Source organism: Carassius auratus, chromosome 26 (genome assembly GCF_003368295.1).
Source record: "Carassius auratus strain Wakin chromosome 26, ASM336829v1, whole genome shotgun sequence".
NCBI lineage: Eukaryota > Metazoa > Chordata > Actinopteri > Cypriniformes > Cyprinidae > Carassius > Carassius auratus.
Genome location: NC_039268.1, coordinates 4,801,748 through 4,827,064, shown reverse-complemented (window position 1 = coordinate 4,827,064; position 25,317 = coordinate 4,801,748). Strand labels below are relative to the sequence as shown.

Below are 25,317 nucleotides of genomic sequence, written 5' to 3'. Positions count from 1 at the left end.
TCTCCATAAAGCTTGTCAGCAGATTGAAGCATAAAGTACTCCAAAATCTCCTGGTAGATGGCTGCATTGACTTTGGACTTGATAAAACACATTGTACCAGCAGACATCAGGGCACCACAAATCATCACTTACTGTGGAAACCACACTGGACTTCAAGCAGCTTGGATTCTGTGCCTCTCCAGTCTTCCTCCAGACCTTGATTTCCAAATTAAATGCAAAATTTACTTTTATCTGAAAAGAGGACTTTGGACCACTGATCAACAGTCCAGTTCTTTTTCTCCTTCGCCAGGTGAAATGCTTCTGATTTTTTTTCTGATTCAGAAGTGGTTTCAAAGAACAAGATAAATTTAAACCGTAGGGATGGTCATTTAATGAAACTCAGATGTAAATACTCTAATATTTTGAGATACTGGATTTTTTGACTTTCATTGGCTGTAAGCTCTAATCATCGAAAAAAATTAAAATTCTTTTGAAATGTTTTACATGTAATGAATCTATCATTTATGAAAGTTTACTTTTTGAAATGTTACAAAAGAAAAAGTTCACAATATTCACATTTTTTGAGATGCAACTGTACAAGATGTTATCACAACACTGCTGTCAATGCATTTGAATGCAGCTAAACAAAGATTATGTCACATGAGGAAGACAACCCTTTTCAATGGGAAAGATCATCAGCTAAGGAGGATTATTTAATACCTAGAGAAACCTATCGTTTTGCAAACCAATTCAATGGATTATATATTAATGCAATATTACCAATTAAACTGGCTGCTTGCAAAACATTTTTTGTTTGTCAGAATACACAGCTATTTTTCTCAAATGGTCGTCAATTGAACGAGATGTAGATATAAAATATCCCAGCAGGGGCAGGCATTTGAAAACATAGAAATAACATCTGCACTTTGCTTAAAATACTGATATTGAATAGTATGCACAGTCGCGTAAATAACTGAAAATCGGCAGGCACATGCACTTTCAAATTAACAATCTTAAGACTTACGCAATTGTGATTTCTGAGGACGAGTTGTAGTCCACTCTGAAAGGTCCACAGTGTTGCACCTCAAAGCCATAACCTTGACATTTATATCCATTAATGTTCATGGATACTACAGTCAATGGCAACTCGCCTGCATTCTCCACTTTAAAGCTTTTCTGGATGGCAAACAAGGGCTTACTTGATCGTAAACCTGTAAAAGACAACAAAAAGAATAAAAAATGCAGTAACATTTTGTAATAATAATTTCATTAATAAATCACTAACAAACATTATAATGCTTAAGGGATTGTTAGTTCATATTCAAATGTATTAACTAAATCCACACTACAAAAGATTTTAGCAGATGTCATACAATGATGTAAAGTTTTAGTTAATGCACATTTTTGCTGCTATTGAGGTGTGATATGGGTAAGGTTAGGGACAGGTTTGGTAGTATGAGTAGCTTTAAAGGGTTTAAAGGGTCACAACATACCCAGAAGAGAAGACATTGCTGAATTAAGTGGTAAATTTGGTTATTTTTGGACCAAAATTTATTTTTGATGCTTCAACATATTCTAACTGACCTTCTGATGTCACATTGACTACTTTGTCCATGTTCGGAAAGGTAATAAAAACATCATCAGTGTACTATACATACATTTTCAATGGAGGGACAGAAAGCTCTCGGACTAAATCTAAAATGTGTTGTAACTGTGTTCAGAAGATGAACGTCTTACGGTTTTGGAACGACATGAGGGTGAGTCATTAATGACAATTTTCATTTTTGGTTGAACTAACCCTTTAAAGGTTGGTTAAGGGTTCAGGAGTGTACAGGGGTTCATTTGATTAATATAAGGGAATATGATTCAATCTTTTAATGTTACATTATTTTAATATATTAATTTATCATTATTTTTTTTTTGTTTTCTCCTGTAGATGTATTCAAGGAATATCCCGTTTGGTTCATAAAAATATCCATGTTTTGCACCCACGTTGGAATGTGTTTGATGTCTTTAGCAAGCAAAACCTGAACAAATGATTAATAAATGATTTGTAAACATGCATAAATAGGGTGAATTCAGGTTATTTGGGACACATTTAGCCATTGAGATAACTGCTCATAAAAGTACTAATGATTAGTAAATCCAATTATCCGACCTTACAAACTGTGATCAAGAGTTAAATAAATGTTAACATGAAAAGTGTGTAAAAGTGCTTAAAATCACTAAGGTATTTGTTTCCACAACATTTGTTAATGCAAAAAAGAGCGCCAGATAATTTGAGAAGATTAAGATTAATGAGCATTCAAAAGTTCATTAACAACTGCAAGGTTGTAAGAACTGAAAGTTTAATGACATTTGTAATCATTAACTAATGATCCATTAATCATTAATGTTTTTTAAAGACTTATTTATGAAACTTTTAATCTTTGTATACCATCTGTCAAAATCATTACAATTTACATTGAATAACGATCTGTTAATCATTAGGTAATGTTTCTTAAGTTCCTTAGTAAACATTAACAAGCACATTATCTCGTATGTGACCCTGGAGCAAAAAAACTGTATTAAGTCGCTGGGGCATATCATTAGCAATAGCCAACAACAACAACAACATTGTATGGGTCAAAATTATCAATTTTTCTTTTCAAAAATCATTAGGATATTAAGTAAAGATCATGTTCCATGAAGAGGTTTTGTAAATTTCCTAGTTTTTGATTAGTAATATGCATTGCTAAGAATTCATTTGGATGTTGATGGCACAGTGGATAAGACACATGCCTTTGGCGTGAGAGACCCAGGTTCGAACCCACTGTGAGACACCAATGTGCCCCTGAGCAAGACACTTAACCCCTAGTTGCTCCAGAGGCGTGCGACCTCTGACATATATAGCAATTGTAAGTCGCTTTGGATAAAAGCGTCAGCTAAATTAAAAAATGAAATGAAATGAAAATGAATGAAAATGGATAACTTCAAGAAGATTTTCCTCAGTATTTGGATTTTTCTGCACCCTCAAATTCCAGATTTACAAATTGTTGTATCTCGGCCAACTATTGTCCGATCCTAATAAACCATTCAACACTGAAAAGCTTACGAACAACTGACATTTAAGACTGTTTTTTTGGTCCAGGGTCACATTTTTCTAGGTATGTGAATATATATATTAACAAATGTTCTGTTAAGCATAGATTTTTGTTAATTATTCATGTATGGCTGTGTAACCATAGTATAATATGGTTTGGAATTTCACAGATTAAAGTGGTGTGAATTTTTTGTTAAATTATTAAAATTTTAACTTAAAATCTCATAGGGTACGTCAAATAAGTATTTTTCAGAGTGTAATTCAATGTTACTGAAATTACAGAATTCAATAAGAACAATTAATTTAAGAACAATCTCTACTTCTACTACCCCTAGAGTATTTTTCAACAAACTCTTGGAGATGACAGGAGAAGCTCAGCTCACCATCTCTGCACTCCATGAGGGTTGACTGGGGCACATTGAAGCGCAGTGAGGCTGCAGGCCCTGGGAGCTTCCCTCCTACTCTCAGCAGCTCCTTTGCCCCAAACCCTTTAACCAGAACCATGTCAAACACGGTCAGGTTGTTCCTGTTAACAAACAGATAGAGCCACAATTACCTTTGGCAAACAAGTAGTACAGAAACTCATAGCAACACTGAGAAAACAACCACCACCACAACAAGAAAAGCCACGGTCAATAGTGTAATGTACTGTAACTACTCGCACAAACGTCACTTTTACAAAGTTCCTATTATAAATTCTGATGACATTTCCTAAAGTATGTGCTTACTGGATGGGGATCACTAACACTCAGACCAAATTGTGAACCATTTTATGAAATCTTTGAATTAAAATTTCCTGATTAAATTTTTTTCATGACCATGCATTGCAGTACTGTCCATAGCAAAACCTTTTTCCCCTTAAATCTGTTAAATGTATAATTAAATAGCACAATGATATGTTAATACCACGGTTACAACTCTTTTGGGCAGAGCAGTACCTGATGAGAAGCAGTGAGGTAACATGCTTGTGTTCTGTGGGCTGGTACACCACAGAAACCGTCCTCGACTCCCACGGCTGGAGGAGGAATCTCAACACACTTGCTCTCTTACTTTCCTGTTTGCAAAAACATGAGTTCACTATAACCAGAGTTACCAGAAGACGCATTAACTACCCAAGATATACTCAATGTACTTAAAAAAAATATTCAAAGATCATGACCTCACCTTGTGATTAGAAGCCAATAGAAGAAACTCTGTTGTAGTGATATTCACAGACAGTGGGCTAATATTAAACCTAGAAACAGACACATACATAATATTAATTCTGATGTTGTCGCTCATTGACAGTGTTATTGCTAAATACTACAAAAAAAAGAAATGCCTCGAGAACTAATGGAAACAAAACAAGCTTAAGTACTAAAATGACTGAAACTGAAATAAAATGTGTGTGTAAACATGTCTTATTTACATGTAGACATTTAGACTCATAGGAGATGCTTATACTGTACTAGACATTGAATTTATTTTATTTTGTAATTAAGTTTTTTGGCAGAACAGAATTTAGGCCACATGAGTGTGTGTTTACAGTATGTATGTACCATTTGGTCAACATGTCAAGGGCTTCAAGCGGATCTGGATATGAGGAGAGGGTTCGGATCTCCACAGACACCACTGAACCCGTCGGGTTTTTCAGAGTGAAATTCTTCACCTGGATTAGTGATTTACATTAAAAGTTCAAACAATGATGAAAATTCTAAAGATGCTCTGTTTGTTAATTTATTAGTGATTTGCCTACCTTACTGTCATTGACAGGTGTGGCCCTAAAGTCCAGGGGTGAAGAGTGGTTTACTGGAAGTCTGGGCCAGCTAAATAAAACACACACACACGACAAAAAAAGATGAATGGATGTACATATGTTTAAACAGCATTCAAAATGAGTAGCCTGCTTCTCCCCACGTTTACCTGCAAGAGAGCTCTTTGCTACAGTGCCAGCGGTTACAGAGTGAAGAGGCCAGACTGCTGTCCACTCTCCAGAGAGAGGAGGAGGATTCTGGGAGAAGGGACTGCTGCCACTCAACACGTCCTGCAAGTTCACACACACAAAAAATGCAAAAACTAGTACCCAAAAAAACTATTCAATCAATTTATAGTCCAGGGTTATGATAAGTGACTACAACAGAGCTACTAGGAGCCTCAAGATGACTTGAAAATGATTTAAAATGAGGCAAAACAAGCAATAAAATACGCTGAAACATTAATTATTAAATATTTATTTTTCTGCTTATTATAGAAAAGTAAATCAAACTAAAACCTTGTTACTTGAAATAAATATTCACTAAAAAATTAAAAGTTAAATAAGAAATGTAAACTTAATTTATTTCAGCTAGTTCAAGGCAGCATGTCTAATTATGGAGTTTAACTACATCTACTACAATACTAAAACTATATATACAATAGACTATATACTATAAATACTTTATTTAAAGGTCCAATTCTTGCTGTTTACAAACCATTAACTACGACTCAAACTTCTTATTTGCTTCTCATTAGTGATTAGTAAAACAATTAAGATTAGGTATTGGGTAAAATTAGGGATGCAGTATGTGTGCTTTATAAGTACTCATAAACAGCCAACATGTTAATAATAGGCATGCTAATAAGCAACTAGTTTATACTGAGAATTGATTTCTAGACCTGAATAAATCATGAAAGTTAAAAAATTATTCCAATGCCATGGGCATTTCTATAATTAAAATACATTTTACTATTTACACCAAGCTCTGATATCATATATTGTGTAGAAGTCACGATGGACTGGAAGAGTCGTGTAAATTCACTGGGTAAAAATTGTGGGAATCTTGAAGAACATTGTGAAACGTAATCATTTTGATTCATTATTAAGTTTTTTTTTTTTCCATTTACAGAAAGTAAATTAAAACAAGTTCAAGACAAACTTTGAATATTCAGATCCACTGGTCCAGAAAAACCACTTGTGTGTCCAGGTGTGTTTGTCTCACCTGCTCTGGACAAACGGAGAGGACAGATCCGTTCACACTCCTCAGAAGACTCGAACATAACACCTCCCTGCTGAGGAAAGAAAGTGATCATTCAGACAAAAACGAGCAAAGCCTGGTTAATAATAGAACCCAAAGTAAGTAAATAAATTACTGTCTATGTGTTCTCTTTTCAACGCATTCTGTCTATGCAGAAGAGAATGAATTTAAACCATCGTCAGGTTTCAATCAACACAACTAGAGGATTATCTCTTATTAAAGAGTTTTCATGCTGATGTAGTCAAGCTTTACCTTTGAGGCAGAAGAATACGTTTGGAGATGAAGTTCCATTGGAACCCCTACATTGGTTGTAAGGGTAACTGTGCTTGTGAGGTTTGTGGGTAAAGATTTGCTGAGCAGCTGAAGAGACAGAAGCTTCCAGCTACCAGGGCTCACCTCCAGGGACTTTGTCAAATTTACAACCTATAATTTGGGAAAATGTACATCTTAGTAAAGCTGTAAAAACGGTATAGCTCGGACTACAATAGGCTACTATTTTTGTGAATTGTACTTTTGTATATTTAAAGTTATACAATTATATTATTTAGTTTTTTTATGTATTTTAAGTACTACGTTGACTAAGTAAAAAAACAAAAAACAATAATATTTAAAATAGAGTCACTAACCCACCAACTACTCATTACCACAATATGGTCACTGGACATTCAAGTTTGATAACCATTACCTTAAAGAGTTTATGCTGTGAAAAGGAGACGTTAGTGATTCTGAAGGTGATGGGGAAGGGGATGGACAGCCAGAGCTCAACATGCTCTGAGCCGCTCTGCTTCTGTCTGAGCTGAAATAAAGAACTCAGCTCAGAGCTGGAGCATCTGAAACAGAGAGGACCAACTTGGTAAAAACAAGGCTAAATATTTAGTAGAACTGCATCAAAAATCATGAACACAGCATTTACTAGGTTAGGAGGTTATATCCTACATATAAAGAGTTGAAGTACACTACCATTCACATACACAAGTTTATAATGTGTAAGATTTTAAATGTTTTAGAAAATACTCTTATTGATCAGAGAGAAAAAAATATTTATATTTATGCATTTATTTGATCAAAAATACATTAAAACAGCAATATTGTGAAACATTAACAATTTAAGATATCTGTTTTCTATTTTAATATATTTAAAAAACAAATACTTCTGTGATGGCAAATCTGAATTTTCTGGATTTTTCAGTGTTTCCAATATTCATTTATTTAAAACATCCTTGCTTATTGCTAATTAATTTCCTTACAAAAAAATTAAAACCTATTGAACTCAATTTTGAACGGGTTGTATATTTATGCAATTAATGATCCCATATTTAAAACTCTCATAACAATGTTTTACTTTCCATTTTTTCTGTAACATTTGAAAAATTATATTTTTGGCCTATTGTACATTTGCTGTCCAATGATTTAAATTGATTTAAAAACAGATCAAGTTAATGACAAAAGCATCAAGGTAATTTGCAGTAAATAACACAGAAATCATTACCTGTGTGTGCCCTCCAGCAGTGGATATAAATTCACTGATCTGTTTGCTAAAATCTGCAGGCCAATCTGATTTGGACACCTTTTACTTTTAGCTGACAAAGAGCCTATAAACAGAAATGTGAAAGACAATGGAATAAACACGGCTAACATCACAGCAGTACAGTATGAACCATCAGAATACACATGAGAACTTGAGGCTACTGACGTCTACAGAAGAGTGAAGCCACTTGAGTGAAATTAGTAGCGGAAGGCTTGAGTAGCACTTCAGTGAGTTCAACACTGCTGTCTGTCCTTGACAAGAGCTGGATCTCCTTAAAAAGACACGAGGCATGTCATGCAGCACGATCCACATGTTTATAAACCATATCAGTTTACATGCATAATTACCCTCATTAGGACCTGTGCTGTCCTGTGTGCACATACCTTAACAAAGAGCTTTTTATCCCCTGAGTTCAACATGAACACTCCTATTCTGGGATCTGCTGGAATAAAAAAAAATACATAATTATGAAATTTATAAATGGGTCCATACTACATATAACTTGGCAAAAAAGAAAAGAATGCACAGTAGGAAAGCCACAAGGTGGTGCTATGATACCGGGGAAAGTGATCTGTTGGGCGTTGGTGGACGAGCAACAAATCCAGGTAGGTGTAACTCATGAACTAGGAAGTCATGGTTCCCTTCGGTCTCATTATCTCGGTTTACAGTTTAGCCCAAGACATTTCAGAGTGGAATTCTTCTTGAAAATTAATATATCATTCTGTAATTTCATACTAAACTATATGTATGCATGCCTGAGTGATGAAGCAATTATGCATCATATAAAAGGAGCATCTTATCGGAGTAAAAACATTTCCATAAGGAAGGGAAATAGAGTCTATGCTCATTATCTTAGAGTTTATAAGTTCAAGTAGGCTGATGGTTTTGAAAGCAGAGGTGAAATCTATGACAAGGTGTCTTCAGGTAATTTCATTATTTTCAAATGTCTGTTGTCCAGATGAAATAACTGACTCAGTAGATCATTCGAATACTGAAAATTAATGCAGACTCAAGGTGCTTTGAGTCATGGAATGTGCATTCATTTTCATTGGCATGTTACTAAAACTAAACTAAAATGCGTATTTCCAGTGTTCATTACAATAATGAAACAGACATAAGCCCATGTAGTAAATTCAAATGTAGTAGAGTTTAATATCATGTACACAAATATTAAAAAGTTTAAATGCTTAAATGGATATGATAAAAAAAAACATTTTTTTTCAATGTCTTAAGCACACCAAGACTGCATTTTTTTTTTTTTAATACTGTACAGAAATAGTGTTAGATTTTGATCCTATTTTAATATATTTTTTAAACTGTAATGCAATCCTGTGAAGGCAAAGCTGGTGTCTTTGGTGTCACATGATCCTTCAGAAATCTTTCCAATATGCTAATTTGGTGTTTAAGAAATATTTCTTCTTAATCTTAATGCTGAAAACACTTGTGGTGATTAATATTTTTGTGAAATCAATATTTTTTAATGTGATTTAATTCACTGCAGATTTAGTTCTAAAGAATTTCAAAAACAAATTGATTTGGGTGCAGTCTACACAAAAACCTGTTTGCTTTTGCATATCTCGCTGCCTCAACTGTCGTTTGTTTACAACGAACCGATTGCATTAGATAACCAAATATATAGTTACATAGAGTATGATATGTTTTTGCTTTCTCTTAAAAAGAAAAAAAAAAATTTGTGATTCTGAGGCTATTTATATGTTATGACATTTTTACATCACTGGGATCCATTTTTATGATCTCGCCAAGGGCCCAACGAACCCATGAGTGCAATCCAGGAGTCCAAACTAAAAACGAAAACGTGTTAAAACAGAATCATGCCAATCTCACATGGGGAGTGTGAAAACACGATGGACACAGGCTATGCAACGAACTGCCCAGTGACAACACAAATTTGTCCAAACCGAAAATAGCTTTTGGTGTGTGTAGTATGAGAATCACAGCAAAGACAAATGATAGCTGATAAGGTCAAAATACAGTTAAGGATCACCGGGAAAAATAAATAAAAGACAATAAATAAAGCTAGCTAAACGCTTAGAAAAACAATGCTAAGAGGATATGAATCAAAAATCATATCAAGCATTTATCTTATCTGCAGCAGAAAACAAACAAGTTTATAATCTAAAAGTGTAAAGAGTAAGATGTGTAAAATATGGATTATTAAAGTAGAAATGGACATACAGACAGCATCTTCTGGTGGAGGGAGGACCAGCAGCACCACAATATTCTCTAGCACATAAGGCTTGTGTTTGTCCCAGTGGGTCGACCTTTCCCCTCTTTCAGAAAGACTGATCTGAAGTGCAATTCTGCCTTCCTCGGATACTAAACACCAACCCTGTGAGGAAAGAGAGAGAAACGTAAAGACACAATTCATCGACACGCTAGACACCTGTCAACATAAATCACAGGAATGCCAAGCTTTCCAACTAAAAAAGATGCGCCACATCCCAATATTCAATCACCATCAAATAACCTGTAAATCAATGCAACTTTAGGTGTCTCCTCTCTAGATGATAATGTGTGTAAGCTTAATTTGAAAAGAATTAGATGTTGGAGTGCATGGTCTCTTGAGTGGATAGGTGTTAACAACACCATCAACTCTCTGCTGAGCTATTAGCAGTCTTCAAGACTTTCCAACAAGGACTAACTGGAAGGAGACCTTTAAAAGGGAGATGTACACTTAAGGAGGCTTCTCCTTCATGCATTGGCACCTACAATGATATGGAGACACAATCTAACGACGTTGTTTCTATGAACAATACAGTTATGCTGAACAGTAAATTGATTGGACATGAGCTTTCATTACTCTCAGTTTTATTAACAAGGGATCTGGGTCAATCAGTTTAATAGGGAGAAAACAATAAAAGATGCAAATAAATGAGCTGTTTTTCACCGGCTACAGGATCTCCTGCATTTCTACTGACATGAGGAAGTAGCTGTAGTTCCTTATAAGCAGAATTATAAGTAGTAGAGTCATATCTCAAAGCATGTTCACACAAGCATGAATGTCGGTTATGAAAATTTGGCACAAATGTTATTATGCTTTTTGCATGTTCATAAAAAACCGACTGCAGGAAAATGTCAATACACTCTCTGAGGTGGCACTTGTAGAAAAGCAGAAATCTGCCAGATTTCCGGGATATTAGTCTTTGTGCGAACAGGCTTTAAAACACTTCCTGAAACTGAGATTACATCTTACCTGGGGCTGATTGTAGAACATTTTCGGTAAACTGCAATCAAGCACCAGACCTAAAATTGTTATATTAGAAGCATCTTCCTGCAGGAGCAAAAGAGAAAGACCAATTAAATTCATTAGCTCAGAAGCTCTTTTCAGACCAAATTAAATGATTACAACAATACATCTAATTTACATAATTAAGCCGACACTTTCATCTGCAGCAACTTCATATTATTATAACAACATATAATACAACACGAAAAAAGCCTGATTTCAATAGTATGCAAAGAAAGTAACTCCGATGATTCTAAGGCAGCAAATGCATCTTCAAAAGGCACAGTGCAGCTTTTTTTGTTCATTTTTTATGTGTTCTCGATTAAAGATGGTAACTTTCAGTTCCTCTACCTCTTCAGGCAACATAAATAATTCAATACATTCAAAACCACATTCGCTAAGATGGGCCCCTTTATAAAGCAGCCAGTCATCTCCATGTACAGAAGTGAACTTCTCTGAATTTAAACTCTAAAACTTGTGGCTAGCCAAGTGATTTTTGCACAGATTATTTCAATAAATGTTCTTAAATGAAGTTATCTAAATGTGGGATGTGTATGTGCCTGCATATGTGAACAATAAAGAGTTTATATATATATATAAAAAAAAAAAAAAAAGAAAAAAAAGGGGGGGGGTTTGACTCCTAACCCTAGGGTTGTGGATTCGAGTCTCGGGCCCAACTGCTCCCCGGGCGCCGCAGCATAAACGAGTGTTCACGGTGTGTGTGCACACTTTGGATGGGTTAAATGCAGAGCAAGAATTCTGAGTATGTGATACCATACTTGGCTGAATGTCACTTTCACTTTAACAAACCCATCACGTTGAGCAGGCCACTCAAAAACAAAAACAATATCATCACTAACTTACCTTCATGCCACTCCAAACCTGTATGACTTTCATAAAATGAGGTGCAACGTGTTTACAGTTTTTATCCACATAATAAAAGTACGTTGTCAAGCTCAAAATAAAAACAAATCTCTAATAAAACAAAAAAGTGGTTTACTGTAGATGCACATTAAGTTCTTTCTTGGTGCTCCAGGGAAGAGAGAAATTCATACAGGTTTGGAAAGACATACACTTAATAGCCTGAGGAGGCTTATCCTGTTGAAAAGTTCTTGCAAGACACCGATTGGCCATGGAGAAAAATGAAGCACTGCAATATGACAGCGAAACGGTGTGAAATGTCAGAAAAACCCGTTTTATTGAGCACCCTTCTTCCAAGAGCAGCAAGATTTCAGCAGGTGAAACATCCCTTACTGTTATAAAGTCTGTAACTTCAACAATACAGTATCTTGACATGTCAGCTGTACAGCACTTAGCCAGATTCTAAGTGAACAGCAGGGTTACATCATCTCTCCTCAAAATGTATATGGTACTTATCTGGAAATGCTCAGTTTAAGCTAATAAGGTAGAACCAACACTGTGTCACGCCACATGTAACCACCTTAAATTTATCACAAATGAGTCGGTGTGAAGGTACAGGTTTGAATATACAGTCACACATGTTCCCCTATTGTCAGATAATCCAAATAAGGATGGGGCTCATCTTGTGCCAGCAGGCCAGTCTGTTGGACCTCAGGAGGAATAGCCATTTATATTCAGTTATCATTCAGAACAACAGCGAGTGAAATTGCAGTGGCTTCATCCAAACACAGAGCTTACTTTGAATGTGGCCACTACAACAGAAGCACATCTATATTTAAACTTGTTTATGAGAGCCGAGACACTGCAGAGCTCCTATATGAGATAAAACAGACCAACGTCTACCTCTGTCAAACCATCAACTCTGAGAAGAAATATAGAGTGGTCTTGTGATGCAGGTTTCTATTGTGGAGATAAGACAGGCAAACAGCAATGCTTATAGTAACATATATATGAAATAACTGCCATTATCTGGCCTTTTGTCTTGGAACTAAAATGAACTGCAATGTTTTACCTGCAAAATTGATAATTTGATATTCATTATTTTATTTATGAACATCTGGGATGTTAAAGTTGTTATATTTTTACAATTGTTTGTTTGCTTAACAGGTTAACAAAGCAAAACTAAAATGTCTCCAACTTTCCCGTTGGGTACAAGTTCCCCAGTTGACTGCATAAGATCCCAGTAGTCTAAGGGGCCATTCAAACAGGGCTTAGAGATACCTTTTTAAAAAGTTCTAAGGTGTAAGACGCTGTGTAATGATTGTTTACAGAGATAAAGAATTGAAAAGCAGCACAGTGGACACAAAAATGTGTCGTCAACAGCCCCTATTGCTGTAATCTTTGCTTTCTGTGCAGGCCTTAACAATAACATCAACAAAAAAGACTGTAGTCTTGTGGGTTTACATGAGTGTCTCACAGCATGGCTGCTTGGGCATTTTTGTCTTTGTAAAGGCAATTGAGATAACTGATTCCTAACACATTATAATATTAGAAATGTGATGCTGAAAACACGTTAAAAAGACTGTGAACTATGCAGTACTGAATTGTGGCGTTAAACCGTTTCACAACTTTAAACCATTTTTGTGTTCATGATTTTGCCTGAACATCATGTCTCAAATTACCGCTTTTAGGAATTAAAGAACAGATGATTCTTTATACTTTTGAATTACACTCGCAGTACTTTGATGTCATACACCGATCGGTTTATACGGCGCGATGCATCTCGAACAAGCCTGTTTTTAAAAGCCGTAAATGAAAAACATTAACACAACCAATTAACGATTGACAGAAGAGATCAACGCTTTCCTTCCGCAATAAATGACAAGTGATTGAGGTCACATGTTGGTGAAGTTGGGGGTTCTGCTCCCTGCCAGTGGAAACACAAGCCGGTTCTGAACGAGTGCATTTTTGGCCGAGCGCCGGTTCCAGCTCTGGCACCAGCCCCAGTAGAAAAACAGTAAATATCACACTGGAGCTTACTGAGGAGCCACGGAGAATCCTGCTTCTTTTTTCAAGATTTTAATAACGTTTTACTTACTTGTTGTTTTTTAATCATTCAAATTTGGCTGGGTGGTTAATAACAGTTTTCTGTGGCGTTACAAACCCAGAACACACATTTAATATTGCTTTACACTGACTCTAATGCATGATGTCCTGTGTGTCTGTGTGTGTGTTTCTGCTAATGGCTATGACAGTAATACGAGACAGAAGCACTCAGCTGTTGCTGGACCTCATGTGTCATCCAGCACAAAGAATAGTAAACAAAAAAGAACATCTGCATGTTTAAGCAAACAACTAAGCAAAGAGCATATCCACATGCATGACGCATACCTGAGTTTTTGTTAGATTAATGCTCTGTATGTGAGGAAATATCAGAACGCTATCCTTTCTATGGACGTCCTTGACTGACCCCCCATGGACACCAACCCCAAAAACCTGGCAGAGAGAGAGAGAGAGAGAGAGAGAGAGAGAGAGACAGAGAGAGAGATACAAAACACATTTCAAAGACTGTTTTCAACACTGTTAAGAAATCTTACTCAAGCACTATATCAGAATATTAGAATGATTTCTGAAGGATCATGTGACACTGAAGACTGGAGTAATGTTTGCTGAAAATTAAGCTATGCAATCAGAAATAAATGTCATAATTTAAAAATACTGTAAATATATAGAAAAAGAAAACTTTCATTTAAAATTGTGTACTATAACTGTTTTATTGTATTTTGGATCATGTAAATGCAGCTTTCATACTGAACTAAAAAAACTTTTGAAAGGTAACGCGGAAAGAAAAAAAAATAGTAGGCGTTTCTAGACTTCAAACATGAAGCAGTTTAACACAGTGGTGTTCCAGCTTTTATCAGGTCACCAGAAACTTACTCACAATGAAAACATGACTACAGAAGATAACATACTTTACATGACCTGAATACTAATACATATGCCAACGCAGATTGCTTTGGTGATTAAATCAGATTTGTTCGATGACAGTCATACAGTATCACGCTATTCTGACTATTGCAAAAGATTCTGCTTTAAGCTTTCTGATTTAAGCTTGTTACTCATCAGTATGTACTGTAACATAAATAACTGCCCTACACTTCCAGAAAGACACAGTGTGACCTTGATTCAGTTAACAAACAACTGAAAGAGCATTGTTATGCACAAGCCAAACAAGAAACACATAGATTTTGCAAGTCCGAGCTCTGGTCACGAATATTAAATTTGTCTTGTTATATGTACTTTGGTTGAGGAAAAAAAACTAAAATTCTTAATATGATTCCTAACCGTGGGAATACCATTTTACCACTGTCATTTTATGCAACCGGCTACAATTGCTTTTGCACTGCTGCCAAGCTAAATAAACCACTTTTAAATATGAATCTCTCCCACATGTCCCCTTTAGTATCCCCCTGAGTAAAGAGGGGCATACTAAGTCTCTATGAGACCTTTTAAGTGAAAGACTGACTGTGTAATAGTATAATTCTCTAAAACTTGCCTGGTATGATATCACCCCATGGGTTGATGTGTTAATAAATAAAGAGATTTCTTCATTGCCCTCCAATGTGGGGAGGAAAATTATTTTAAAAGATGTTTTCCCTCTGGGTGGAATCACCTGTAAAGCAAAAAAAAAAACACTATGCAAGAAACCGAATGACACGAAATGCTGGATTACATTACTATGGCACAATGAGAGTGATTGAACTGATGTAGAGGAACAGAGAAAGCTGCCCAAATGGGAAATGAGGTGCATACTTACCCTTCTGTGGAACGAAGGCATGTGAAAATGTCTGCTGGATGTAAACACCGAGAGCAGAGTGACTGGGAGCTCTGGGCTGGGGTTTTGGATTTCAACGGTTTCAGCTCTTGGCAGCCCCACCAGCCTGCAGAATGACAGAGCGAAATACAGCATTGCAGACTCCAAAATCATTTTCATCACAGTGTTTTTGTAAAAGCATGTCACTGTAAATGCAACCACTGTGAAACGGAAAAACTGATCTAAATGACTGATATGTCAGAGAATGTTATGGTTTTATGAACATCGTTGCCTTGAAACAGAACCATACTCAAAAGGAGATCAGTTATTTCAGTCTGCCGATTAAAAATCCAGACTTTCAAAGTGCACACTTCCCCAAAGCATCACAATGAGAACGGATCAGTGTTACAACACTTGAGCAAAGATGAAAGTAAATGTCACTCAAAGCCACACACTTCTATTAAAAGACTTGAGTTGACCTTTCAAAGCTGATTCTAACCACAGAAAGCTTAGCAGCTCCGATCTTTATGTTACGATGTTCCTGTGGTCAAAAGTCAGTTTCGAAAGAGGTGCGGGAACATCAGCATGTAAAACACGTTAGCCAATAAAAACGACTGCAGATCCATTGCACTATTTAAACCAATATTGGATCTCAAGTGTTCATGCGTGTCAGACTAGGCACACATCATCTTCAGTTTCCAAAACTCAACACGGCTAATGGACAGACTAAGCTTACTAACTTGTCAACTTCAGTCATCATTTCTTTATTATCTGGTCTCTTGATAAATTGCACTTGCATTTGGCAATTTTCTAAAGCATAGTGCTCCAACAGCTGTATGGACAATTACTCAACTTTTAAAGCATTAGCTGAATTCACGCCATGTCGTAATTGCTGTAATTTCTGAGATGACAACACGTGACGCTCTACTCAGAGTGGTCAATGTCACCGGACTCAGCAGTCCAATTCACATTGGTCCAAGCTGTAGCTCACAGAACATTCCCAACTTACAAGTGATTATGTTCTGAGACCACGTGAATACGTTGATGGTGTTGCCATAGAATTGCAAAACTCAGAGTCATTCTGAGTAGAATGTCACATGTTATCATCTTGGAATTACGGTCAAAAACAAGTAACAATTACATAAAATATATATATATATTTTTTTAAGAACTTAAAATCTTGATTCAGTGAAATTTTGGCAACCAAAAATATTTAACTAAAACGAATTCAATTTTATGCATGCAACAATACAACATTAAGCAAAAATTATGCTACATTATTTTTGATTTTTGGCTACAAGAAAAGTATAACTTTGTTTTTGGCATTTACCCTCCCCCCCTAAATAAAATAAATAAAAAAAAAATCAGTTTAATTTGTAATTTTTAAAATGACATTACTTAGAAATATTATGACAAATATTAACAACAACAGTTACGGTCATTGTTAATTCTGTAGGATATAATATTAACCTTTTCAGTGGCGAGTTTAAAATATTCTAGCGGTCCCCCCAGAGTGAGTAGGTGTTATTTTAGAACGTTTCCTCACTGTTTCAATGACGATGCGTCCGGCTAGTCACTTGACACACCGCAGCCACAATAACACTGTATAGCCCCTTTCACACTGCCATTCCGGCAAATACAGGGGTAAAGTGTTCCTGTAATTGTTCCCTGGTCGCTAGATTTTGCACTTTCACACTGCCAGTGATGACCCGGTATATGTGCGTGCTTTCACACACAACCCTTGAAGATCCCGTAACGACACGTGACATCAGCACGTGACGTGTAATGTACGAGTCGACAACGCTTGGCACATTATACTTTAACTGAAGCAAGCAAACGATCTCTGTGTCAGTGCGGAAAGTGAGGAACTAACTGATCTCTGCTTCATTACAGTTTGCACATATGTTTTCATCGCGAATGTTGATCTTCCTTCAAAACAGCCGGTAAAAGAGTCCCGCGATAACGCGCGTCATCACTTCGATACGGAATTAGATCTGGCTTTTGTTCACACAGCGCTCGTTCCGGATCGATTACCGCAATGTTACTAGGTCCCCGACCCGGGTTCAATTCGGTAATCAATTCCGGGACGTGGTTGCTTTCACACAGAAGGCGACCAGGCAATGTTACGGGCTTATGACAGATGGATCGCTTTTATTTAGTTTTTCCTTATTTAAAATATTCACAAACTTGTATACAATGTCATGAACAATCTGATACTCCGATTCACAAATGTGTGTAAATGAGTGCGTTTTGTCATTTAAAAACCTTTCTAAATTATCTTGACCAGGATCTGTAAAGTGAGATGAGCACCGCTATATTTGTTCACGCTGCAGTTCAGAGAGTCCTGTCAGTCAGATTTACAGCACATTAATTCATAAATTTCTCCCAAAATACAAGTAATAAGTGGCTGATGAACTGGATGAAGAACAGAGTGAACTTTATGCGTCATGGCCGCATCACCACCTCGGGTGTGCATTAGTTTTCTAATAATTCAACGGCCCGTCGTCAATTATTACTTAAGAATTAAACAAATCGGCAAGTTAAATTTGAATGGATTGTTATTGTTGCTTCCATAGATACATGTGTGTATTTCTCAAACTCTAAATGTATTGTTTTACTGGTACTTGTGTATTTTAATGTCTGAAACCTAAAATATGAATAGTCGTGATAATACGACAAGAGCAGTGCACGTCTCTCTCTGGCTCAGCGCCAGATAAAGCGCTAAAGCACAGTTTGAATTTGACATTTATGTGACGTCACCGGACGTTTCTTAATCCCATATGTGGGACTGTACTCCCAGTAACTCTCCCCTCAAAGGTTTAATGAAAATTAACATACTGTAACAAATACAATAAAATAAAATATATTTTTTGTATGCTAATTTAGTTTATTGTATCGAAAAGCAAAACTAAAGAACTGAAACTTAAAAAAATAATAGATATGTGGAGCTGTTATTAGTCATAAAAAGGCAGAACTGGGAAATCTCTTGTTTGCAAAAGGGTCCCAAATTTGAAAGCAGAACTAAAATAAAATTATGCAACACTGCCCAAGCAATGCCATTCCCGGTCTAAGCTGTAGTCCCAGTGGAAGCAGTGATGGGAAAATGAGGGGTGTGTGAGAGAGTGCTTAAGACACATAATAACATGTGGAAGGTGGTGCAGAAGGGCTGATGAAATTAGCTGCCAGACGCCTGTTTGTTTCTCTCTCCTGCAGAAAGGTTGTGTGTACTAGTGTGTGTTGCATCACTGCAGGAACATGTATCAGGAAAAACAAGGTGTAGACCGTTACCTACCTGTGCATACATGTGCAGTGAAATATTATGCAATACACCAATACACTGTGTATCTAAAACTGCTGGTTTCAAAATAATTGTTTAAAAATATTAAAAAGAATACAGTAGGTATGTACTGAAATTAAAATTCTTGGCGGAAACCGAACAATTTAAACACTGGGCCGAAGGACCCATGTAGGCCTACTTTGCCACCTTTTTTTTTCATTATTACATTAATTAAATTACCAGAATGTGCTTTTTACTGTTTTATCCTGGTTTTTAAATAATAAATCTATTACAAAACAACAATTTAAAAATATTTAATTTTTTTTTACATTCTAGCAAACATTTTACCAAAACAAAAAAAGCACAATTTAACTTAAAATGTATAAGTTTGTAAAATAATATATTTTGGCAATTTTTTGTTGTACAAATAAAGGCAGCCTTGCTGAGCAGAAGAAACTTATTTTAAAACATTAGTACATTACAGATCCCAATTTGAACACTGTGTGTGAAAGTTATAATAAATGTATTAATAGAGCTGGTGTTTACTTGTGCTTCACATAGGATTTCAAATAGTTATAGCTTATTTAAACCCGATTTTTGACATGTCCTATTTTAATGACTGCAAACCCTTCCTCATGTTCTCTACTTATGATTGACATGTATGAACATGCTCGGAAGTATTACAAGTTTAACATGTACAGTATCATGTTAGGACGAGCATTCTGCAAAACTGAAATGTTCGGATAAAAATAACCGTAAAATGCAAATTGTGTCAATTATACCTTGACAAAAGTCAACAGCTGGCAATATAAACTCTTTGCATTTGAAAATGTAAGATTTTCTTTACATATGTGCAGTGACCTGCACTTTCTTATTTAAGTGTGTGTTTACTTTTGTAACATTTATGCCCTGATGAAATGGCTTTCAGAAGCACTGAACAGCACCAGCACTCTGCCAAAGCACTTGATGCAGCAATGACCGCATGAAATGACATGCCCGTGACCTTCTTTTTTTTTTTTTTTTTTTTTACATCGAAATAACATTTCATTCCTGCGAAGTGACTTCACTAACAAAGACGTAACCTAAAATAAGCAGTTTTTAAATAAATCACTATTTATATTTATAATTATCATCAATTTTATCTATTAGTTGCAGCAGCTGTAAATCACACTAAGAAAACCATCTGGCTCAGTGTCCAAATCAAAGGTCACAACCACCAGTAATGCTTCCACCAGCTTGGACTATCAGCATTGGAACAGACATTACAGCTTTCCAACGCGTTATTTATTAAGGCCAAACTGAAAGCAGTGCAGTCCACTCCAAACTCTGCCACAGTTCTTTCTTCCATCAGAAGAGAAGCAGCTCAGCCATATTTGGTCATCCTGTCTGCAGAGGATGCCAACTACTCTTTTAAAACTAAACAGACCTTAAAATACCATTTAGGTTTCATGAACAACATCCGTGGCAACAACTGACTAACCTTCAATTCATAAATATATATACAAAAATAATAATAACTACATATGTTTATAGCAATGCACTGACAGTGGAAGCCTAGCCAATTGCTATAAATGACATGACTGTCAAACAATGTTTAGTTTTGAAAGTATTACCTTTTCTAAAATTATATTCAGTTATAGCCAATATTTCTAAACATCGTAATAAACATACGGCTTAAAATTTTGTAAATCTGCAAGCCATTTTTTACAGCTTAGTATATATTAGAAATATGTTGCGTGCCTTATTCTGTGTCAGAAGCCACGTCATCTCACAGAAGGATTTACCTCAAACTCACTTCACAACTTCAGTAAAGTGTTTAGAATAAAAACGTTAATAAATGCGATATTTTCGTGTGCTTTCAGATGGAACAGCATTTACTACACAAAGTCGTAGTTCGCTGAGAAGCTACACAAACAGCTTTCATAATTGCAGACGATTTAATCAAAATCCAAGAAATCGTTCTGCGATTATGAAAGCTGTCTGTTATGAATGCGATTTTGCTTGGCTTGTCAGTGAACTACGGCTTGGTGTAATAAATGCTGCTCCATCTGAAAGCACATGATGGAGAGTTACTACTTATTACAGAATCGGCTTTACTGACAAGATGCACATGACAATTGCATTCAACTTATTGTGCAGCCCTACTTTATATTATATAAATCTGTTCAAACTCAATATGACTTTAAATAAAAGTCAGGACTGGATGAATATAAGCGATAAACGAATATTCGCGTTCACTTTTTGGGGGTTTTCCAATGTGTACAGTACCTGGTACTTTTTTTAAGTACCACCAAGTGAACCGTACCATTACCAAAACGTGACGTGTAAACTCTGCTGATCACTGATTAGCCGGAGAGAATCTTCACTACCTGCATCACTGAAGTTGAGATGCAAACACAACAGAACCGCTGGATTGAAATCAGCACAGCCAGCGAGGAATCGAACGCAACTGTTTTGAAAGAGCACATTACGTAGTCTTTTGAGAAAGTATAGATGTTCCTCACGCTGACAGCAGAGGAGCGGAACAAGTGAGAGCTTGATGTGGCGACGTGGAATGAAAAAGTTTTTCACGAGTCGCGGCAGTAGAGGCGGCGCAACAATAACAACATGTGTATAATCCAGCTCACTCTAAAGCAACGCTTAACAGCAGTGGAAAATGTATCACGCAGTGGTAAAGCGTCATTACATGTCATTGTTTATATCATGTGACTTATTTTAAATATATCAATATGGTTTGAAAATAAATTAGTTTTATACGCTTATTATGGAGATATAAGATCATATATACATGCCTAAATTACATGCTGGTTATTGTGCTGATATTGAGGGTATAATGTATAAAATGTAAAACACTTACTGTGGTCCAAAATCCAGTGTGGGCGGCCGAAACTGGAGCGGTCTCCCACTCTCCTGCACATAAAACGAGGAGCTGAGGAGAAAAGAGAGAAATACATGTAAACGTCAGACAGATTGATGCTTTTTACGTGAAAAAGTGCTTTAAAAATACTGAGCAAGAGAATCAAAACCAGTAGATAGGTTTTGCTCCTCTCTGGGGAAGAAGGGAAACTTGGTATGATGTGCTGCATAGTGTATACACATGACCAAATCAAAACATATGACTTTTGTGTGGTACTATGCAACGAAGCACAGCAACTAACTCAATTTCAGTTTACTGTAGATCTCAGGATGTAAAATCCTGATTTAAATCTGCATAAAAACAAATTGTGTTCTGTGCCTGGTGTTTGCCCTGAGATGACATTTCATTTGAAAAGGCAAAAGGGAACTGGCTTTATCACACAATGTCATCTTTTTACCTGCATGAATGTTAATAAACCACAAACAGAGCAAGTTTGTTGGCAGTCTTTAGGGAATGACTTCATTGTTCTTGAGAGACTCACGTCTGCATAATACACTTAAGATACATGAGAATATCATGTGACTTTGTATGAACATTTGAAACAGCCTTTAAAAAGTTAAATGAGCTTTCTTCTGTTATGAAGTGAACAACAAAAACACCAAATGAAGCTATAAGGTTGCAATATTCTGACACTGAAACCATGAAACAAACACCAGAGAATCATAATGTATTACAAAACATAATAAGTGTGAAAAGGTGTAATAGACAACTAAAAACAACAGGAAGTTAAAGTGGGCAGCAGGGCAAAGCAGACCACATTATAAACACCTAGTTCTATACTCTCCTTTGCTTAATAAACTGCTTGTTTCTCTGAAAACCCCAACTGAAGAAGGGAAACTGTGCAAATAAATGGCTCTTAAGTTGTTTTGTTAAAGTGTTCTTGTTGAATTGACCTAAATGGGTTTTGGTACTGTGAGATGATAAACGTGAACTTGTGTTCAATGAAATGAATAGCAATTTTCAATTATTTGCGATGTACATTCTTAAAATTCCAACATTGATCTTCTACTCTGCATCATGCTTTCAAAAATAAAAGTTTCAGTTAAAGGTTTCAGAAATAATACAAAACTTAATTATGGTCAATGCATCACTTATTATAGTAAAACATTTATGCTTTTTGATTAAAAATCTTTAACAAAGCATGCAAACAAACGGCCGCTTTTATCATGTTCTTTTTGTGATTGCGCTAGTTCCAGTGACTTACTACTTATAATTTTCTGATAACTTCTCTTTGTTGGTGAAATAATGGTGTTGTGTGTTGTTGTTTCTGGTAGGCGTTTAAAGGGCGGCTTTTTAGAGTGAAAAATTTGCACGACGCAATGTCAAGCAAGCCAATCAGCTAAGAGCTTATTAACTAGGAGTGCGATGATCGAGTTGCGTAACTTGTCAGTGATCTACGGCTCTGTCTATTAAATGCTGCTCCATTAGAAAGCAGGTGATGGCGATTTAGCGGTAATCACAGAACCAGATTTAATGACTAGATACGCATTATCATATTGTTAGATATATCGCCCAGCCCTAAGTGGAAGCAAGTGGAAGGCGCGTCGACCATATTTTTTTGCAGTCTATGACTTCAACACAATGTAAACCAGCATGCTGTGAAACTTAATGTTAGCGCATTGTGAAAGTCACAAATGTGGATTAAAAAAAAAAAAAAAAAAAAAAAAACTGTGTTCCACAGAAGAAAGTCATTTATTATTTTTTTTTTTTACTGAATATGCTACTAATGATAAAAAAGAAATACTGGGGGTTCCAGTGAGGAACCCTTCTGGGGGTAATCCTTTCTAAACACTGTCAGTGGCTTGTCCAGGCTTTCATCAGCTAGGACCTCTGACGTGAAGACATATCAGTGGCCTTCATAACTGATTACCAACAGAAAGATGAGAGCTCAAGGTATGAATCACTTCTGCAACAGTTCCAGGAAAGAACATATGAAACAAACCAACAATGCTTTTATGAATGCATCTAAGCCTCAGAAAACATGTTTATAGCTTTAAACAGCTTTCAAAAGGTCTCAATAAAAGGGAAATGAACAAAGTAGATTGAACAGAGAAACTGGATGAGCATTAAATATGGACTGACTTTAAAAAGTTACCATTATCACACTGGTAAAACAAGTTATTCATGTTGTTAAACTTCATGGCAGTCACCCCGATCTAAATTCTGGACTACACAGTCACAGAATTCAAATCCCTCAGTCAGCTATCACAGAGCGGGTTTATAAAAAGACATGGGGTAGATCTGATACAGGGTCCAAAAGTTCAACAGCCGGCTACATTATCAAATGGCTGCCAGTGGGAGGTGAGCACAGATATAGAAGTTCCAGAACATCCAAAGGTTCTGTCAAAAAATGATAACAAAAGCAAAATTAGGTGTGTTTGACTTTTTCTGAGGCCCTTAATGTATAGTACACCTAGAGGTAAAACAAAACGCTGTGTACTGGCTCCAAGAGATTTAGCCTGTACTGGTGTTAGTGTGAGCAATGCATAGAGAATGCTGATTCACTGAACTGCATGAACATCAGATTATCAATTATCAAGTTAAAAATCAAGGCACCTGTGGGTATACATCCTGTCAATGCTGAAAAGGGAACTACAGAGTATAAGAGTTTCAGGTGAGCTTATTTTTTAGTTATGTATAAATTAAATGCACTTGCCACTCTATTATGGTTGGGAACTGAGAATCGGTTCTTATAATAGTTTCAAATAATGCATTAACTGTTCTCGCAAAATATGAATGAGACACAGAGTCCAACCAATTAAGCATGAACTTATTATTTTTAAACCCAGCTCACTCGGTGTGATTTTGGCTATGATTTGGTTGTCAGAGACAAATTCTGAAAATCCTAAAAGATTCCTATAATCTGTAATCTTTATTCCCGTCTTTTACATGTTCACCGACAGCCGATTAATCACAAATTTGTGATTAATCACAAATTTTACCTTTGACTAAATTCTGGCACTGTCAGAAAACTTGGCACATAGTTCTGCAGTGTGACTTCGTCATTGTAGAAGGTTAAACTGTCATCGTTTTTCAAGACAAGCCACGTTCAGAATTAATGCTAAAGATTTCTTTTAACCGCCATAAACTCTGGTGCTCCCGTCATAAGCTCATGGAATTCATATAATACTGTATGTTGCCTTTGCTATGATAAACACAGGTTGTGCCACTGTTTTTATGTGGGTGTGTAATGATGTTTACACTATTCTTCTTAAAGTACACCAGCATATTGCTGCCATTCATATACTTTTCATGATATCCAAAGTTTCAGGCCCAAGTGTAATGCAGCTTGCGGTCCCTGAACATGTAAGGGTCGATAAGGTAAAACTCTGGATGAGATTTCTTGCACACCCGTTTTTATCGCATCTTGAATATCATACAGTTTGACATTAATGACAACTGAGATCCCACAGTGTGACATGATCGTGCAATCTGACAAGTTATCGTAAAGGACTATTAATATTTAATAAAAATAAAAATAATAATAAATTGCACAGTGTGAGCCCGGCTTTAATGAATCAATACAGTTTACAACTTTGTTGCATTTCAGCTTTCAAGACTTCACTTGGTGGTGTTACAGACTTGTTTATATGACAACATGTTGTTAAGATACAAAAAC

The 25,317-nt window shown here is 36.1% G+C and overlaps 1 protein-coding gene across 6 annotated transcripts in view; it reads right to left on the bottom strand.

Annotated features, from left to right (window-relative positions):
- The window catches only part of tmem131l (transmembrane 131 like), a 49,024-nt gene that overhangs the window by 8,714 nt on the left and 14,993 nt on the right, over positions 1-25,317 (bottom strand). For 4 of the 6 annotated variants that reach the window (XM_026203794.1, XM_026203792.1, XM_026203789.1 and 1 more), the window contains exons 4-22: positions 21,639-21,710; positions 15,508-15,631; positions 15,247-15,363; positions 14,082-14,186; positions 10,797-10,874; positions 9,779-9,932; positions 7,966-8,024; positions 7,748-7,853; positions 7,544-7,646; positions 6,740-6,884; positions 6,307-6,477; positions 6,019-6,088; positions 4,964-5,084; positions 4,797-4,866; positions 4,600-4,709; positions 4,226-4,295; positions 4,000-4,115; positions 3,445-3,587; positions 1,004-1,190 (exon numbers count right to left, since the gene is read on the bottom strand). In XM_026203794.1, the coding sequence (XP_026059579.1) occupies positions 1,004-1,190; positions 3,445-3,587; positions 4,000-4,115; positions 4,226-4,295; positions 4,600-4,709; positions 4,797-4,866; positions 4,964-5,084; positions 6,019-6,088; positions 6,307-6,477; positions 6,740-6,884; positions 7,544-7,646; positions 7,748-7,853; positions 7,966-8,024; positions 9,779-9,932; positions 10,797-10,874; positions 14,082-14,186; positions 15,247-15,363; positions 15,508-15,631; positions 21,639-21,710 (2,121 nt within the window). The remainder of the gene's footprint in view (positions 1-1,003; positions 1,191-3,444; positions 3,588-3,999; positions 4,116-4,225; positions 4,296-4,599; positions 4,710-4,796; positions 4,867-4,963; positions 5,085-6,018; positions 6,089-6,306; positions 6,478-6,739; positions 6,885-7,543; positions 7,647-7,747; positions 7,854-7,965; positions 8,025-9,778; positions 9,933-10,796; positions 10,875-14,081; positions 14,187-15,246; positions 15,364-15,507; positions 15,632-21,638; positions 21,711-25,317) is intronic. The other 2 variants (XM_026203790.1, XM_026203791.1) reach the window with 2 other exon arrangements.